Source organism: Pituophis catenifer, unplaced genomic scaffold (genome assembly GCF_029215685.1).
Source record: "Pituophis catenifer annectens isolate HBS135680 unplaced genomic scaffold, rPitCat1.0.hap2 SCAF_3, whole genome shotgun sequence".
Lineage (NCBI taxonomy): Eukaryota > Metazoa > Chordata > Lepidosauria > Squamata > Colubridae > Pituophis > Pituophis catenifer.
The window spans coordinates 94,779,780-94,800,411 of record NW_027256883.1 but is presented as its reverse complement, the minus strand read 5'-3'; the positions used below and the strand labels follow the sequence as shown (position 1 = coordinate 94,800,411).

Sequence of the window (20,632 nt, the reverse complement as noted above, 5' to 3'; positions counted from 1 at the left end):
GCTATAAAATAAAAAAAAATAACAAAGCTGCTACATAGGCATTGTAACACTCTTAAAACACATTTAAGAATTAATACTTAATCTGAGGGAGACAGATTCATTAAAATGTACTCCCTCCATTTGTATTTATTACCTTTTTGTTGTTAGTAAAAAAAATTGAGAAATATTTTTAAAAGTTTTCAGCTCTTACATAGAATCCTGGAATTTACTTCAAAACATATTCAAAACTGTCCTGTTAAGTGTCATTTCTATAAGGAAAATAGCCAGTATCAGCTCAGGCTAGGATCTAAAGACACTCATGATAGCTCAAATAGACTTATTATTAATTTAAGAATACACAATAGTACACAATAAACATCTAACCCTAATCTGAAACAGAGATAACCAAACAGCCTTCATAAACATGAGAGTTAAGTCCAGGGATTCTATAAAGCAATAACAATTAAACACAATTTTGGTAATTTCTGAAGATCTTTATTAAGGAGCTGAGAATAAATAGTGGACAATTTCCATTTCTGATCAGCCAGCATAGCAGATTTGATAGGAGGACTCTCTGCCAATTATAATAAATTCTCAGAGTCATTCACTGCAAGATGAATGGCAAACAAACAAACAAACAACTAACATAATGGATATTATATCCTTTCTGGATTGGGCAGACAGGTTGTTTGTATTTCTTCACCTTGAGCTGAAATTTCAATGCTGTGTTGCTTTAAATTTTGAAGGTGTGATTCCCCAATCCTTAGGAGTAGTTTGAAAAATTAAAACAAAAAAAGCTTTAGTGAATGTGCAGAAAGGCTTTGGAAATACTCTAGATCTTTTATTGACATTATTGCAGTTTTAATTATTACATCTTTCCTATGATTTATATAAAGCCTGTAATTGAATTCACTGTATTGCAATCAGTCCTATTTTGTATTTGTGTAAGCATAAGAATATTTTTTAGTGTTTATGCTATTTCATTAGCATTTGACATTTAACTCTTTAATGAAAGCATTATTTATCTGTTTTGTAAAATAAGTAAAGGTTAAGAGTATGCATGTATCATCGCTTAATAAGATTGGATGAAGAAGACTCGTGATAGCTGTAAAGAAAATTATTCCTCTGGGGGAAGCTTCTTGTGCTGCAAAATCCCATAAACCAAACCACTTGTTTATCTGTCATTCCCAATGAGATAGTAATATAATTACTCTCATAATTATCTTCATTAGGATAGGGAATTAACTGCAACCGATTCCTCTACTATGTGAGTGTTTATTTTATTTTTGAGGGAGGGGGAAGTACTAGTCTGGGTTTTAATCAAAGGGATAAAGGATTATTATATTCACAAATCAGAGACATCTGTGATGCACTCTTCTGACATTCTGTGTGCTAAAATATAGCTTTTTGTCCTTCAGTACCAGAATCCCTGTGCCCATTCCCTGACATCTGCCCTACATTACATGGTTCCCGTGCGACCAAGACGACAGATTGTCTATCCTCTGGAAAAGCTTGGCATAAATGCTCCATCAAAACAAGTCTCTAAGGACCAGGTGGGTAACTAAAGCAGAAGCAAGCAAAAGGCATAGCTCCAGCTAAATGTAGAATTTGGCAGATGGGATGACATTACTGCCGTAATGCTGTTGGGCTGCTTCTTAATTACCTTGAACATCATGTTCATGCCCTTACAGTTCACAGTCAGCTGTATCATTTTCTATATATTCTATTAAAAAATACAACTACAAGCTGTAGCTTTTCTGTTACTAGAATTCGATAGAGAATAATTTTATTATATTAAAATAAGCAAAGTGCATTATGAAACTTTAATCAGGCCCTTTTGATCCTTCCAGGAAGATAAATCCCAGTCCTGCACTTGCTATCCCGTTCTCCCCCAGTATCACATCAAATAGATTATCTGCATTTGGAAGTTCTGCACTGTAAAAAGCCCAATTGAATCATAACACAGGTTTGTATAACCCAGTTTCCCATTTCCTGCAGTGACCAGCCAAACATGCCTGGAAAATTCACAGTCCTGTCTCAGCAACCAGCATTCAGTGACATACTGTTCCTCAGGTTCCATTTAGGCATTGTGATTAATCATTATTGGTAGTCCTTTCCTCCCTAACATTCTCTAATTCCTTATTCATCTTGCCAGGTGGTATATGGGTCTATGTGCTTTGAGGATGAAAATGTGGAATGCATATAAGTGTGCCATCTGTTGCTTTTCATGATGCTAACTAACTGGGATCTCTTTACACAGTTGCTGGATATTAGTGATTTTTTGCTCTTATAGTTGCCTCTTGTATATTTAAGGATAACAGCCAACACAGAAGCTTTTTTTAGTATACAAGTGTATTTTTATTTTTGAGGGAGGCAGGATTAAAATTGATATTTATTTTCAGCAACATAATGCAATATTTGTATATACTTCACACAGTTTTTGTGTTGGTACTAGAAAAACAAGCTGAATATGAAAACAAAAATTAAAGAATAGCAATATGTCAACTAGATTGCAATTATCTATTGTTTTTATTTTTTTAAGCTTTTTACTTCTGCAGTGCAGCTCTCTGATTTTAAAAAATGTACACAAGTTTTGAAAATTTGAGATTCACGAAGCTGAATATTAATGGATCTAGAGACTGGTTTAGTCATTCAGATTTGTTTTATAAATTTAAATAATTATAATTATTTTATGTAAACTTTACAAATTTATTTGCTTAGTATAAATAAACAAACAAGCAGAGAAAGTGGGAAGTCAGAGAATAGGTAAACCAGTGGGATATATCTTGTAGGGATATCAGATGTGGCAGCTGAGGGGAAGGAGGGAAAGGAAGTCACTGATAAATAAGGAATGGGTAGGTGAAATAGTAGGACAAGTCATGCTGGGAGCTGCAGGAGAAAGAGAAGTATCATGCATCAGCGTTGCCATACTTAACATATTTGAATTCCAAAACGAAAGACCAAAATGTTCTGGGTTTTGGTTTGTCCTACAATGGCTAACCCAAAACAGTGTGGCTACTCTTCCAGAAGGCAATGGTTTGTTACAGAGTTCAAAGCAACACATTTTCTTAATTTCATCTACAACCCCAGGATGATTTTTATTCCAAGAATGAAGAATGGATACTTACTCCCTATAGAAATTTCCAGTATTTGAAAAAGTACTTTATTTAGCTCAATAAGTTAAGTAATGAATTGGGGAAAGATTCTTCCTTTATTAGTCCAAGGAAAAATTTTCAGACAGAAAATTTTGAGAAATCTCAAGGAAGATATAATTTATTCTTTGGAGGTAGGGATATAACTGGATCCTTCAATAAGATATACCGTATTGAAAATTGTTAAACGTCCTTGTTAAGGAACAATTTCTTCTGATGAAGTTTTTTTCCAGGAATCTGCCTTTTGAGATACAGATACGTGTGTATTTGCATGTCTGTGTGGTGGGTGGTTATGTATATATAGACAATATGGCAAAATGAAGTTCAACCAGTATGTATAATTAGCTTGAGAACCATTATTATTTTTATAATTATAAGCAGTAGGTTGTCAACTTGTTTTATTGTGTCACCATCTGGGAGCATTTTGCTATCCATCTGTTTTATGTAATTAAGTAATTATCTATATAAACCTACAATGGGTGTTATAATTAACAAGAATAATTACTCTATAATGCATAATAAATTCATATATCTATTAATTTCTTGTTTGTTTATTTCTGGCTACCAATTCTGTGTGTTTTATTATTTCTCAGATTTCAAAGTTATGAAGTTTTACTATCTGTTTCAGGGATGTTTCTCCTGCTATTTAGACAAAATCTGCCATATCAAACAATATTCTTCTGGTCCCTGTGCATTTCACATATCAGTTTGCACTTGTGTAGTAATAATCATTCCAACCAGAAATTCTAGGTTAGCTTTGAAATACCTAAGGAAAGAGCAATAAGTTTGGAATCACTTTTCTTATTTGTGAATCAGCTCTAAAGATTCCTCTCAATCTTATAAAAGAAAAGGAAAACTCTTAATAGAATAACATACATCTTCTTTTATTTGAGTCTTTCAGTTCTCATCTGACCTTTTCTAAATTTTATTGATCATGGTGTGCAGAGGGCTTCAATTCTCCATCATATAAGCAAAGCTAGAAAAGATGCTGAATTTGATTCCTTTAATTCCTGACTTAATTCAGGCTAAGCCAATTTGGCTAAAGCATTTGTTTTAGAAATTCTTTGACAAGTGATGAATGCCGCTACATCCTATAAAATCTTTCTTGAGCTAAATCTGAAGAGTTCTTCCCTTCCAAGCAAGATTATATAGCTACTAATAGCTAATATTGTACTTCTATAGCAGTGTTGATTATTTCTCCAGTGATGTTACCTGTCAGGGAACTTCTAGGTATTTGTATGAAAAAAAAATGAGGTAACACTCCATAAATACTATGGATTCTGTTTCTAAACCAATGAAGAATAGTCTAAAGAAAATGGTATACTGAGAAAGGATTATCTTGACCTTCCGGAACGTCATCCAATTTGAAGCCAAAATCTCTGAGACTAATTCAATGACAGGGAGAAATATACGGCTAAACAAATGGATGGGGGATGACTATTGGTACCAAAAAAAGAAGCTTGCCAAATGATTTGATGAAACTCTAATCATGGAATACTTTGAATAAAAGAGGATATCACAAAAAAGGCAAATGTAGATTGAAACTTGTCCAGCTCTTTTGTTCCATATGAAGTATGCCAAAACGCAGTAGTATTTCAGAATTTCAAAAACCACTTCCACCTGTATATCTCCATGCAGAAGTTTTAAAAAAAGGAGTTTTAAATGCCCAGAACAGCCCAAGGAGCCTGAGGAAGGGATACTTTGGGGAATTTTCTAATAATCAGTCCAATTTATTTTAATCATAGTTAAAAAAGAAAGAAACCAAAAGAAAGTACATTTAAATGCCAATAATATAAACATTGCCAAAAGAGATCCATATAAGTACCCAATGGAACCAAGTTCAATTTTTTTGCCACGGTTATGCAGCATGACAGCAACCATGTAGAACTTTGCAACATTGTGTAGAATTTACCAAGCCCAAACTTGGTAGTTAACTAATTTTGGAATCAACATGATGTCACCTGGAGAAAATTTTCAGAATGTATATTAATATAGCAATTTAGAAATTGTCATCTATAAAGATTCATATAAAATGTATTCAAAGTCTTGGATTCATAGCCAGAAGCTAGCTGGAATACTACTATAGATACTATCTTTGTTTTCGTTTGCCAAAATCATTCCACTTCTATTTGCAGGTCTTTACATTTTGTGGTTTTCTCCACTTATTCTATTCTGCTGTCTCATTTGTTAAATCTGGGATGATATGTGGCAGGTGCTTATCTATTTGAAATCTAAAAGAGCACTTTAGCCTTTTCATTTTCTACTATTTTGTCTATTTTCTTGTTTGGCGGCAAATGGCATTTCTTGCAGATATTCTACTATACCACTGTTGCGATTTTGTTATGCCATTGTTTGTAATCACTATGTGTGATTTTTTTTTTTGCAGCAGCAACTTATTATTATTATTAATTTAAAGTGTTAGCTGCTCAAGTCAAGTGGACTCTTAATTATATTAAACATGAATCTGACTATTCTGTTCATTTTTAAATTCTGGATATACTTTTACTGATACAATAAAAGGAACATGAAAGAGTCCTACTACAATTTTGCTATTATTTCAAGTCAGGAAGGCTGATAAGAGATATTAATAAATGAGTCTAAGAAGAGATTGAAAAAGTGCAGTTTCTTCACTCATTTAATAAAAATTTTTATCTGGAAGAAATTTTACCTAATGAAAGTGTATAAAGCAAATTTGTACAATGTATACAAGGCAAACTGAGAATCAGTTGGTGTAATGATTAAGGCACCAGAATAAAAACCAGGAAAATGAGTTCTAGTTCTGCTTTTTGAATGACACAAGATGACTTTTGGATGGTTGTGGACACAATCAGGAGGAGAAATCATAGGAGCAATTCCCCATGGGAACAGTTGGAAAGTTATTGGTCTTTTTTTCCCCTTTTCCTATCAGCAGATTGTTCTCATAAGCAAAACTTGGTTTTAATTTCACTTTTAAAGCTTTTGTTTTGCTTTGATTTTTTATCTTTAAAAATTAACTGGCTGGCTGAATTTATTTCATCTCTCTGCTAGCTTTTATCTGCTTCTTTTGCTTTTTTCCTTTGATCTCTTTGGCTGTTTTCATTAACTTCTGCTTTTCCGTAAGGAAACACGGTGTGTCTCTGGATAGTGAAAGTGCTTTTACTTTTACTTGATTTACATTTTTATTGGGCATTTACTACAGGGATTTTGTATTTTATCAATTTGCAAAAATGTTTGGAGTTTAATTTTATTAATCCAGAAAATACCTTCCTTGCTCTTTTGTCTGTTTCTTGTTGTACCTCAAAGAACAAGAGCTATCTACTACATTGAATAAAAATATATTGGATTATAAGGAGGCTGACATTGAAAAAAATATGCAATTCTTAGCTGAAACGTATTTTAAAAAGTTTGATGAACTCATAAAGACTGTAGAAAACATTCAGAGGCAAGTGATATAAAAAAAAATCAAACCAACAAAAGGAATGTGATTTCAAAGCAGTAGTTGGGAAGAAACATGGACTCAGAAATAACAGAGCTGGCTCCATATACCTCCCTGAAGTTCAAGCCTGCATTCTTATATAATAGCAAAAAAATGTGTGGTTAGGTAAGTGGTAAATTGTTTTTTTTAAGTGATTGATTGAAAGAGATTGGAGAATGGATTTATCACAGTTAATGGAGGAATGATTTCATCTGGACTTTTTTGGGGGAAGGTAGACTGACTTTGGAGATTGGTCTTATTATAGTTAATCAGATTGATAAAAGATGGTATCAAGAAACAAACATAGATATTTGATCCAGGATCAATCAGGCTTAATTTTTGGGATGATTTGGGTTAGTTAAAAAGCTGTGGCCAATTTTCTACAAATTCATTAGAATAACAATGTCAGCTCTATGATAGCTTGCTTGCTGTCGGCTGCCATAGTAATGGGGGGGGATGTATAAATATTTGGGAGGGGGAAGTGAAGTGGTGGAGATGTCTCATGATGTGACCGAAAGGAAGGAAAAGGGAGGAATATTCTCATTGACTTCAGTGCAGCCGAATGGACTTGTTGATAGCCAGTCAACGTCAACCGTTCTGGCATACCAGATGGATGGGACCATCTGAAGATGTACCTCACATGACACCCTGGGGAGCTGGGGATTAGACATTCAGCCAGAGTCCTTGGGGGGAGGGATTTGCAAATACTTTCAATATGTAATTTTTGCGCCTGTTGCCTAAGTCCTTGATTTCTTTTTGTTGCTATCAGTTCATGTTCAGTAAAAGCACCTTTCTCTACAAACATGGAGTTGAGGTTTTTCTTTCTTGAGTTTTGGATGAAGTTTTGTTAACAGAGGGTTTTGGAATTCTAATCTTGTTTTATTTTTTATTAATAAATAAAATTCTGTTCTTCCTGTTAACTATTTTGTTATTAATATAGTATAGAGATGACATTAAAAATTTGTAAATAGAATTAGTAGTTTAGTAGTTTAAAATTCTTTGGGCCTGTTTCACAAATGATGGGAAACTAATATAGTTGTAATACATTAATCAGCTTTCAACAAGGTAGGATAGTATGTGTAAATATGTTTTTTTAATGCACTTTTTTCTTTTTAATGTCTTCTCTGTTTTGTTTTTCTTTTTGTTTCTTTGTTGTTGTTTTTTAAAAATGGTGTTTTGTATTTTAACTTTTTTTTAATAAAATAAAAATAGATTTTAAAAATGATATATATGTTGGGATTATTATGATTAATACATAATGATATAAACATATTTTTAAGAAATTATTTCTATAAGTTTCATGGCTGTCCAAAAGAAAGTATCAATAACAGATTTGAAAAATATTAGACAGATTGCTCACAATTATACAAGTTTATCCTGTTTATATATAGTATGAATTAATAATTTCTGTAACACAGAGAAAACATTTCAAGTATTTATAACTTTACAAAATGAAGCTCTGTTCGTTTTTTTGCTCATCTATTTTCTGGCTACTCTGTTTCTTAACAAACACAAAAATTGACTGTTTTATGGATTTTTCTCAATTGATTCATTAAGTACCTTGTTTCTGTGGTTTTATTGTAAACTTGTTTTAGGAAATTGCTGGGAATTTGAGATATTCATATATCTTATTCAGGTGTAATGGCTTTGCAGTTGTACTCTAGAGATATCAGCCTTCCTTTCTTTTTTTGAATAAATCATTTTTTTCTCTAAACATTGTTCTTGACACTTTGGTGATGAGGGTCAATTGCGAAAATTAATATAGATTTAATGAACAATTAAGACTTAAAAGTACTAATTTTGCTTAAGGAATTTTGCCCTATGAGTATACATTAGACATTATTTCATCAGTGGAGTATTTGGGGAAGTGATTAGAGTAGCTGAATTGTTCAACCATAGCTTGAAAACCTCCTGCCTCATCCCATGCTTGAGTGACTGTTACTTTTAAATCATAGTAAAATATGAGGCTCGGGGAAAAAAAATAATTTATATTGCAAAGCTATTAAGCACTTACTTTCAAATTTGTTAGCCTTCTGAGACATGAATGGCAATTGGAATGAACTCAATGCATTACTAACATCTTGATTTGTATGTTGGTTAAAGAATGTGGGAATAACTATGAAGCATCACAAATAAGGACTGGGACTGCTAAGGCTGTCTACAAAGAGATAAATGTCAGACTCCTAAATGAAGTACAGAGTGAGTTCATAGCCAGGAACTGAATGGAATGGTCCTCTTCTCTGTCACTTATTTTTTAATTCAAAATGGTATGGAGGGCTTTTGCTGTAGCAAGTGGCTGATTGCTGAAGCACTTTTATAATACATGCTGTCCCACCCAAACCTCAATGACAAAAAGGCAAAGATTATTGTCTTCAGAAAAAAAAGGGAATTTTCAGTATTTATAAAAATAAATTTAAAATAAGGATATAGAGCTCAGCTATATAGGGATCAACATAGGTCCCAATGAATTAAATGGAATTCATTGCCTAATACATATATTAAAGATTGCAGACTTAAAATAAATTGTTTAAAAAACACTATAATATTTCCATATCAAAATAATTTTGTTTAACAAAGATTTTTTTTCAAGGAGCAATTATTGCTCAAAAATTTCCAACATTAGGTTATTAATGATTTCTATAAAAGAGGCATGGATCAAAATGAGTTATTTATTCTTGTCTCAGATAGCTGATGATTTTATATCACTAGTTGTCATGCAGATACATTTGTTCTGAGCTGATGGCTGGCTGTAAATTTTCTCAGTGTAAATTTCAGTGGATTTTGTGTATTATTGCCATTAGATTTCATTTGGAAGCTTAAACATTACACAGTTATGAGGTAGCACCAGATGGCCTCATTAAGAAGAATGCTCTGAATGTTTACTACTTATATGCATGTGTGAAATTAACAGTAAGGTGACCTATCATCGCTTGGCAAATATGATATCAGTAATATAGAGATGCTGACATTATTTGCTGTAAACTGGAATATTCATGCTGGCCTGCAGTTGGTTAAGTTGATTTCTTTCTCAGTGTGAAGGCTGTTTAGATATGGAAAATAAATATTCTTTGTTAAATATTATTTCTAAGTATCATCCGAAGAACATTAGAAGCAAACCTTACTCCTTCTGTGATATGCCATTATTCACTTGCATTGTTGAATTATATAGCATGAAATGTAAATATAAAGGTGTTATAATATTTAATTTTAAACATTAATTTTAGTCATTTTTGATTATTGGAAATTCTCTTTATATTTTTATATTGTATTTATCCTGTATGCATGTTCACAATTTAAATCCTCAGCAAGAAAAGTTAGCTGTTGCTGAATTTCAATCATTGTTGAAAAAATTGGAAAATAGTTATTTTATATAACTTGCAGGCTTCGGGAAACATGGAAGTAAAGTATGCCTTGAGAAATCAATCAATCTGAGTTTGACAGATTAAATTCCAGCAAGTATCTATTGGGTTTGTGCAGCAAATATCTCCTGTCTTATTTTCAAGGCAAAGATCTCCCAAAATGAATTTTTAATCAACTAGAAATACCAAACATTAGAAGCAAAAGTATCATGGTTTGAACATCATGAGTATATTAAAAGTAAGATTTCTATTTCAAAGATCATCTTGTTTCAGATTTTTTAAATTTCTGAAATTGTGGAACCAGCGGGGGGGCAGAACCAGTTTGGTGATGTCATATCGCCACCGCTACCGGCTCAGTGGAACCGGAAGGAACCCACCACTGCTCCAGGCCTTCTTTCCTCTACCATCCTCTGGAGTCCATTTAAGTTCACACCCGACTGTTTCAGTGACTCCATCCAGCCACCGTCCCCTTCTCTGCCGTCCCCTTCTTCTTTTATCCTCAATCTTTCCCAGCATTAGGCTTTTCTCCAGTGAGACCTTCCTTCTCATTAGGTGGCCAAAGTATTTGAGTTTCATCTTCATATGGCCTTCTAAAGAGCAGTCAGGATTGATCTCCTTTAGGACTGACCAGTTTGATAGCCTTGCAGTCCAAGGGACTCGCAGGAGTCTTCTCCAGCACCATAGTTCAAAGGCCTCAATTCTTTGGCGCTCAGCCTTTCTTATGGTTCAACTTTCACAGCCGTACACTGCAACTGGAAAAACCATAGCCCATAACACTGTTGTTGGCAGGGTGATGTCTCTGCTTTTTAGTGTGCTGTCTAGATTTATAGCTATAGCTTTCCTCCCCAGGATCAAGCGTCTTTTAATTTCTTGTCTGCAGTCCTCATCTGCGGTGATCTTGGAGCCCAGGAAAATAAAGTCTGTCACTACCTCCATTTCTTCCCCATTTATTTGCCAGGAATTGAGAGGGCCGGATGCCATGATGTTAGTTTTCTTAATATTCAGTTTCAAGCCAACTTTTGCACTCTCCTTCTTCACCTGCATCAAGAGGCTCTTTAGTTCCCCTTCACTTTCTGCCATTAGAGTATCATCTGCATATCTGAGGTTGTTGATATTTCTCCTGGCAATCTTAATTCCAATTTTTGATTCATCTAGCCCTGCTTTCTCATGATGTACTCTGTATATAAATTAAATAGGCAGGGCGACAGTATACAGCCTTGCCTGACTTTCCCAATTTTGAACCAATCAGTGATTCCATGTCCAGTTCTCATTGTTGCTTCTTGACCCACATGTAGGTTTCTCAAGTGACAAATAAGATAGTCTGGTAATCCCATCTCTTTAAGAATTTGCCACAATTTGTTGTGATCAATACAATCAAAGGCTTTAGCATAGTCAATGAAGCAGAAGTAGATGTTTTTCTGGAACTCCCTAGCTTTCTCCATGATCCAGCGTATGTTGGCAATTTGATCTCTAGTTCCTCTGCCTCTTCAAAATCCTGCCTGTAGTTCTGGTATTTCTCAATCCACATACTACTGGAGCCTAGCTTGCAGGATTTTAAACATAACTTTACTAGCATGTGTAATGAGTGCAATGGTGGGATAGTTTAAACATTCTTTGGCATTGCCATTCTTTGGAATTGGAATGTAAACTGACATTTTCCAATCCTGTAGCCACTGTTGAGTTTTCCAAATTTTCTGGCAAATTGAGTGTAGCACTTTTACTGCATCGTCTTTTAAGATTTTGAATACTGGAATACTGTCACCTCCACTAGCTTTGTTGTTGCTCAGTTTTCCTAAGGCCCATTTGACTTAACATTCTAGGATGTCTGCCTCAAGGTCAGTGACCACCCCATCGTGATTATCAGGGACGTTAAGCTCGTTCTTGTATAGTTGTTCTGTGTAATTTTGCCACCTCTTCTTAATCTCTTTTGCCTCTGTTAGGTCCCTGCCATTTTGGTCCTTTATCATGCCCATCTTTGCATGAAACATTCCCTTCGTATCTCCAATTTTCTTGAAGAGATCTCTGGTCCTCCCTATTCTATTGTTTTCTTCTATTTCTTTGCACTGTTCATTTAATAAGCCATTCTTATCTCTTCTAGATATTCTTTGGAATTCTGCATTCAACTGGGTGTAACTTTCTCTTTCTCCCTGCCTTTCGCTTCCCTTCTTTCCTCAACTATTTGCAAAGCTTCCTCAGACAGCCATTTTGCTTTCTTGTGTTTCATCTAAAATAGTGTTCAGTAAAATAAGTACTTGTATAGAAAATACCCCCTTCCCCATTACCATATGCTCAGAAATCTTAAAGCAGTTTAAAATATTAAGGATTATTGTTTGTTCATTTGATTTACATCCCATCTTTCATTCAGGAACTCAATATATTATTCATAATGCTTTTCCCACTTTCTCCACACAAAAACATCGCTATGAGGTAGGTTGAGCTGGTGCAAAATCATCTAGTGAGTTTCCATGACTAAGGATGGATCAGAACTTGGGTCTCCCTGCCCTAAACCATCCTGATTCTCTAAGACTTAAAATACATATTAGTCTTCTTCTTCATCCCTCTTTGCTCAAGGAAAGAGAGACCTCCTTGGGGAAGAAGGAATGAGTGATAGCAGAAGCAATTTCAGTAATTTCTCCTAAGAGCATGAGAATTCTAAAGTTTTCTACAACACTTGGGGGAAGGAAAAGGAATAATGGTAGTGTTTATATAGGAAAACTTGGGAATAGTGTTTTGTCCACTCTACGTTTGCTCAAATTGAGCATGGGCATTCATGTAATCTGCCATTCTTGGTTTGAATATATCCCTAAAGTTTTGACTGTCAATTCAGAAACTGTCTCCTAAATACGTTTTTTCTATAAAGGGTTATGTTACTAAATTCTGCACTGTATTCCATCTTCACTGTTTTGATTTTAAAAAGGATTGATTAAGGAGGTGAAGACTTGAGTAGGTGGTAGATATGGGAAATCAGAGCAGAAAGCCTTACATAGATTGGATTGCTGAGTAGAGAAAGTGGATCTGGCAAGAAGGGAAGAGAAAACCCGAGACCCTAGAGGAGGGAATTAAGTAAAGGAAAATAGTAGACCAAATAAAGGAAGACCAGATGAAATAAATATGAGCACTCTGGAAAAAGTATAACATCTCTAAAACATAAAAAACAACAAACATTCTTGTAGCTATGATAATCTTTTGTTTCAGGGCAACTGCACACTCAGGAACAAGTTGGGAACTTCCGGTTGGCGTCGCTGGGACACAGACGGGGAAATGGCGAGCTCCGCTGAGCCCTGCCAAATCCCCTCTACTAAGCCGCCGCCGATAGGTCTGCGGACCTCCCCTGTCTTGTAGGGACAGGGGGACAAGAAGGAACGCGTTGGGCGGCCGAGAGGAACGGGCGGGTTCCTCGGGGCCGGAGGCTTCTCCTTCACGCCGGCGGCAGCGGGACGGCAGCCATGGTGGCTGCCCTGAAACTGCGGCAACCGGGAACAAGGATTGTGCTGGAGGAAGAAGATGAAGAAAGAGCAAAAATCAAGAAGCCGGGTGAGTGACACCAACCCAGGCAATAATGTACCTATTTGGAATTATTGGAAAATAAGACCCCAAAATTAAAAGCGGCTGTTGGACTGCGGGGCTTAAAGATTGAAAAGGAAAAAGAAATGGGTAAAAGACCCAAATTGAATTTTGTTGCAGTAAACTTAAACTGGATGATTTGGTATTAATAAATTTCTGAAATTTGACTGTGCCTTTAACTGGAGTGGAGAGGAGCAATGGATATTCCTGAGAATTAATGCCTCTAAAAGAAAATGAAGCTAATGAAGATAGAGAAATAGCCATGGAGTCTGCAGTGATTAAACAGAGAAGTGGATTAAAGAGATTTCCCTTTCTGGGTGGAAAAGAAACATGTTAATTGGCTTTTTACCTTGGATTACTTGAAATTAATATTGGATATAAGGATTTTGGAGATTCCTACTCTGTCCCAGATGATTTTAAGAAAGAAGAAAGAAGAAAGAAGAAAGAAAGAACATTTTGGATTTTAACAATGGAGACTGACAAAACTAGGTGTGGCGTAGTTAACAAAGACAGGAAGCTGATGCACTACGCTTGGATCAGACATTTTAAAAGTTTTAAAGGGACATACAGAAATTCTTTACTTTGAACTGATGAACCTTGAAATAGAGCACTTTGGACAGAGAGAAAAAGGAAGAAAGGGAAGAATTAAAGTGGATAAATTTAAATGTGACTAACTGAAATGTAAAGTTTAAAAGCCTATGTATATATGATAAAGTTTAAAAGCCTAGGTATATATGATTTTTGGATAAAAACAGGAAAGGTTGTGAAATAATAAAAATAGAAAATAAGAGGTGGCTATTAAAATAGTGGATGATATCAAGGGGATAAAAATAATAAAAAATGTACTGTTTGATGTAATACGTTTTAATTTTAACTTGCAAACATGTTAAACTGATGAATAAGGATTGATTAAACAAAATACAAGATACACAGATGCTAGTGATTGAATTAAGGTAATACAAGTTGGAAATGATGACTATTATGACATATACTGAGATTTAAATTGAAAGAGCAAGATGGAAAAATGATATAAAACAGATAATTATATTACAGTTAAAATGCGTGGGATGGATACCAACTAGATAAGAGTTTGAGACTCGGTGGAAATACGTTGGAAATTAATTCAAAATGCTGGAAACAGCCAAACAAATAGGAGGAGTGTTGGAGGAGACTATGCTGGAAATCAGCCCATAAAATGCTGGAAACAGCCAAACAAATAGGAGGAGAGTTGGAGGAGACTATGCTGGAAATCAGCCAAACAATGGAGGGAGTTAAGGAGGAGACTGTGCTGGAATTCAGCCCACAAAATGCTGGAAACAGTCAAACAAATAGGAGGAGAGTTGGAGGAGATTGAGGAACTATTCTAAAATCAACTAAATAGTTGGTGTTTTGGAGAGGATCAAGCTGAGAATTAATCAAATAGAATAAGCTGGAAGATAGTTAAATATTAGAGGGAGATATAGTGGAAAATATATTAGAAAATGGATTAAATAAAATATGCCTTTGAGAGAAATCTGTGTAATATGTAAACTGGGAGAAAAAAAAAACCTAAGGTAAACTGATTTGAGGATAAGGGTCAAAGGATTAAAATTAGATAAAATGTTGTTTTATAAAATATAATAAAAATGGAGTGGTATTGAATTGAAACTAAGAATAAATGGTGATAAAATTGTAAGGTAAACACTTAATAAGAGGTTAGAATATTGTAAAAATTATTTTGATATGACTTGTATAAGATATAAGGTAAAGAAGAATAAAGATATGTTTAGAATTGTTATGCAGATGTAAAAATGAGTGAAAGTGAATTTGAAACTAATTTTGGATAGATATAATGGATTTATATAGATGAAAATGTGAAATTTGAGGTAAAATTGTTTTTTTTTCTTAAGTTTTGAATTTCTTTTTTATCTTTTTTTTTATTTATTTATTTATAAAAGATGTAATGGAAATTGTGAATTGAGCTTGTGAAAGGAATGTAAGCGTGGTAACCATCTATGACCGGATCGAGATTTTTGCTCTTGAAAGTTATGTTTTTATGTTTAAATTTGAAAAAATAAATAAAAAATATTTACACACACACACAAAAAAAGGAACAAGTTGAATTACCCACAAAAAGTGCATTCCATTTCCTGCATTTCAACGAGCCACAATATTCTTGTTTGATCAAGAGGAATGTCATGGATGTAATTTTGTTGGGTTGCTTTTTGCATAACATACTCAGCATGCAATAAAATTCCCTATTTTGCACTATTGGCTAGGAGGAATGACACCTCAGAACTTTATTTATTTATTTATCTATCATTCATTCATTCATTCATTCATTCATTCATTCATTCATTGAGCTATAACCTTTAGGCTACTATGCAAGCTCAACTGAGATTAATTGATATGTTTTGTTGCTACTCCCTGTCACTAAAAGGACATTTTCTGCTATATTATCTTTTGGGTACTTTATTTGGAAAAGGAACCCAAATTCAATCAGCATTTTGTACATAAAAAATGGACAGAAAAATATGGCTAGATATACTAAATGATGGAAGAATTTTTTACTGTATTTGTAATACTGTACTGACAAAAATAATTCTGCACATATCCATTAATTTTTATGATGTCAATCTTCTAAATTTTAAAATCAAATATTCATTTTTAAGTCCACAGAACTGATTGACCATATTCAAAATTATGTCTTGCCTTTCACATCAGAAATGGCCTCTTTTTAGGAGATGCAGAAAAATAACAGAGGCAGTCTGTCTTCCCAGGTGGAAACAATGTGACAGGTGGTCACAGCAGGAATGACTCATCTCAACATAAGCCCCAATTCCCGTAATCAAAGATAATAAATCTTTTTCTGTTGTGCATTAGTTAATGATTACCATGTCATTCAATAATAGGAGAATATAAATAAGGTGGAACTTGATAGTTAACATATTGTGATGTCTGAATCTATCTTTTGGGATAATGTATGTTATATTTTATAAGGATAAAGCAACATTATGACATGATATCAGCCAAATTTTTAACTTCTTGGAGTAAGTTGCTATACTGGTAAAAAAGTAACTTATTGCACATGAGAGCTGTTGTAACTGGAGCTATTATATGGCAAATAAAATGAATTTAATGTATTGATTGTGCCATTTTAAACTCACAACTCTGCTTGAAGAATAGATGGCATTGTGGTGTGGATGGTCTTTTGTGCAACTTGTATGCCACTTACACCTGTTCCTGGATCACAAGGCTGTGATCACAATTACTCATGCCCTGGTCACCTCCCAAGTGGACTATTGCAATGAACTCTCCATGAGGCTGATCTTGAAGAGTGTCTGGAAGGTTCAGTGATCTAAAACAGGAGTCCCCAACCTTTTGGACCTTAGGGACCACCAAGTTCATAATTTTAAATCCCGTGGACCACTAATACGAATCCAGCGGACCGCTTGCTGAAGTGCCTGGACTCCCCGTGATGGGATAGGGTCCTTCAGGCACTCTCCTTCCTCTCTTTCTCTCTCCCTCTCCCTTTCTCTCTCTCCCATTCTTTCTCTCTCTCTCTCCCCTCTCTCTTTCTCTCTCTCCCACTCATTCTCTCTCATTCTCTCTGATTCCCTCTGTCTCTTTCTTTCTCTCTTTGTGTCTCATTCTCTCTCTCTTTCATTCTGTCTCTTTCTCTCTCTTTCATTCTCTTTCTCTTTCATTCTTCGTCTATTTCTTTCTTTCTCTCTTTCTCTCTCTTTCATTCTCTTCCTTTCTCTTTCATTCTCTGTCTTTCTCTCTCTCATTCTGATTCTCTCATTCTCTCTCTGATTCTTTCATTCTGTCTCTCTCTCTCTCTCTCTTCCCCCTCTCTCTTTCTATCTCATCATTCTTCCCCCTCTTTCTCTCTCTCATCTCTCTCCCCCTTTCTCTCTCTCCCACTTTCTCATTCCCTCTCTCTTTCATTCTCTCTCTCATTTTCTGTCTGTCTCTTTCTTTCTCTCTCTCTCTCTCTCTCTCATTCTCTCTTTTTCATTCTCTCTCTGTCATTCTCTTTCTCTCTCTCATCTCATGGGCCAGCCAGTGTCTTGGGGCTTAGAGGAAGTCAAGCATCTCTCTGAGAGACCAAGGTGCGCGGAGCACCAAAAAGGGCCGGAAGAAACGGCCACGAGATCCAGCAAGAGACAAAGCTTCACTCCTGCTCTGGAATATGGAGCGAATCTCCATCCCCCGCGCTTCCCTTACCTCATTCCAGCCAGTGAGGGCTACGCTGCAAAGTTGCAAGCTGCATGAACCTCCTTCTACAGCAGAGATTTACAGCCCCACCATGCCTGGCCAGTCCCATATTCCAGAGGTCTAGTCATAGGGCTAGCCATTGCTCATCCTGGAGCAGCTCCTCCACCCGGGTCCGTTGCGGACCACCAAAATTTTCTCACGGACCACTGGTGCTCTCACTTTTGAAACTTACCTGACAGTGCATGTAGGAACAATATTTAAATTGCAAGCATCTTTCTTAGGTGGCTCAGTGGCTAAGACATTGAGCTTGTCGATCAGAAAGTTCAGCAGTTCGGTGGTTCGAATCCCTAGTACAGGTCTCTTGCGTGAGCAGAGGGTTGGACTAGATGACCTCCAAGGTCCCTTCCAACTCTGTTACTGTTATTATTATTATCATTTACTTCCTTGTTTCTCTAGTATAGAGCAAGTTTAGATACTTGGTTTCTAAATTTTTTGGAAACGTGTGAATTCAGTTATTTTGACCTATTGTATATATCATGGCTAAAACAAACCATGCCTTAGCACAGTTCATCAATTCCGAGAGTTCATCTTGTATGCCGATTGGTTTAACTTATTGCATAAACCTTGTTCTTTTGTTTAGTACATTACTGTTTAGTTTACTGTGTTGTGTGAACCCACCTCATGCAATTTGTTCAATAAACTAAGGCTATATCTTTTGTCAGTATAAGATGTAATCCCAATCATTGAATAATGAAACAATTTGCAATTTACTTTATAGCATCAATGTAGTATAGTCATTTAACTCAGATTAATTTTAACTGACGTTGGCCACTGGATGTCATGATTGCACTGCCAAATATTATCAGAAAAAAACATAAATCTGAAGATATTTTTCAGTCTCCAATAAACCAAGCATGCATATACATTTTTGAAAAAATATTTTCCTCAGAAATATAGACTACATCCTCATATTTGAACTTTTATTCTAGTGTTTCTTGCAAAAAAGTATAATGAGCAATGGGTGTATCTGAACAGTATCTCAAATCTGCCTCATTAATATGCTCTCAAAAACAGTTCAAAAGTCCAATACCTTCTTAACATTATTAGAATAGGGGGAAAAAGAGATAATTATCACTGATTTACTAGTGAGACCCAATTCCAAAACTTCAAACTTCTCTTAGTACTTTAATCTTGATGATAAATCACATAAGAGATCCTGACACAACTTTAGGGCTCTCATAGTTAGCCAAAGAATCATTTACCATTTTGGGGATATGCTGTTAAATAAAAATGCAGTAGTCAAACCTGACTCTAATCTCCCTAAATATCAAATGTCTTGACTTTCAAATCCTTTAAAAGAAAGAGACTGCACAGTATTAAGAATATATTGTATTATGAATTACAAAACTAATTCTATATGTTTTGCAATGGGCAATGTCATTTGCTGTTATTAGTGCTATATAGCTAAGGTCTGGCTGGAGAATTGACGGATAGTCTGATTGTAGGGTTAGTATGATTTGTGGGCAAGCTGTCGTACTATAGAAAGATGAGGCAAATGCAGGAGTTCTGGCAAGAGTTTGAGAGGAACTGCATTGTTTTGATTTTAACTGGATTCCTGCATAAATAAACAAACAAACAAACAAATAAATGCTTTTAATTGTATACAATGTAGTAAAGTAGTGAAAAACATGGGATTATTATTGGTGTACCAGAAGCTGAGTAAGCCTGTAATTCTCTTTTTGAATTGAAAAGTTCAACGTTTATTTGTTGGCTACAAGATGAAGAATTTCCTGAGCTAAGGAATTTCAGAGGTTTCTTTTAAGATTTGCCAGTTGGAAGAGATGGCATTGTCTATATTAAGGATTAGTGGGTTTTTTAAAAAAAATTATTTTGATTTATATGCCGCCCTTCTCCGGAGACTCAGGGAAGCTTACAAGGTGTTAAGCAATACTTAATACTTCATACTTTTGTATATTTTATACAAAGTCAGCTTATTGCCCTCACAAACCGGGTCCTCTTTTTACCTACCTTAGAAAGGATGGAAGGCTGAGTCGACCTGGAGCCTGGTGAGAATTGAACTGTTAAGAATTATGTGAGTACTGAAAGTTAAAATTGGGGGCATTGTATTATAAATTTTACCAGCAAGAACTATATAAAAGAGTATTCTATTTTGCTGCTATTTTTGAACAAATGACAGAAGGAATGACACAGAATCAGTTGGCAGAGAAAATAATAGCTCATATTGGGGAGATAATGCACAAACATCATTTCATCTCTAACACACAGTACTAATAGTAATGGATACCCAGCTACTCTCTCACGTAAAATAAGTTTACTGAATTTCATGAAATACATCCTTTATTTTGGATTTTCAAAGGCTTATCAAATATTATTATAAAACTGGGATTGATATCTCACTGCATTAATTACTCATTATTCATAAAAGCATTTATAGAAGTCTTACCACCTAAAGATTTCCAAATGTGATTTTGAGCCTGTGAAGTCATAGTAGGTGTTGCATAAAATTTAAAAGGCAGTTGTATTTCCATCTGGAATATTACAAGGGGCAGAAAAAGTCTGTCCTTCTGTTGAAAAAAGCATTTGCCCATGTGTGTAATACAAAAAAAAAGGAAAAAAAAGAAATAGCATTTCTATGGAATCATAGTGATTGTAATAGACTGACTGCCATCTAGAGTATGGAAGATCAGAAATTAAGATTATCAATTGATATACTAATATATTGTATGCAAAGATGAATATAAATCTGGTTCTCATAATGTAACTGCAGCTCATCTACTTTGCCTACTTTTGTTATCTCCAGGTAGTGGGCATGATGAGACTATGAAGTGGATGGCCTTAATAGACCTTTCCAAAGAGGAGTTTGCAACTATGCACTTACTTTGTCTAAAATAACTTGATGCTCT

The 20,632-nt window shown here is 34.9% G+C and overlaps 1 protein-coding gene across 1 annotated transcript in view; it reads left to right on the top strand.

The window, feature by feature from the left end:
- Positions 1–20,632, top strand: part of CFAP61 (cilia and flagella associated protein 61) — a 152,079-nt gene that overhangs the window by 56,435 nt on the left and 75,012 nt on the right. The window contains exon 14 of the mRNA XM_070940797.1: positions 1,398–1,532. Within this exon, the coding sequence (XP_070796898.1) occupies positions 1,398–1,532 (135 nt within the window). The remainder of the gene's footprint in view (positions 1–1,397; positions 1,533–20,632) is intronic.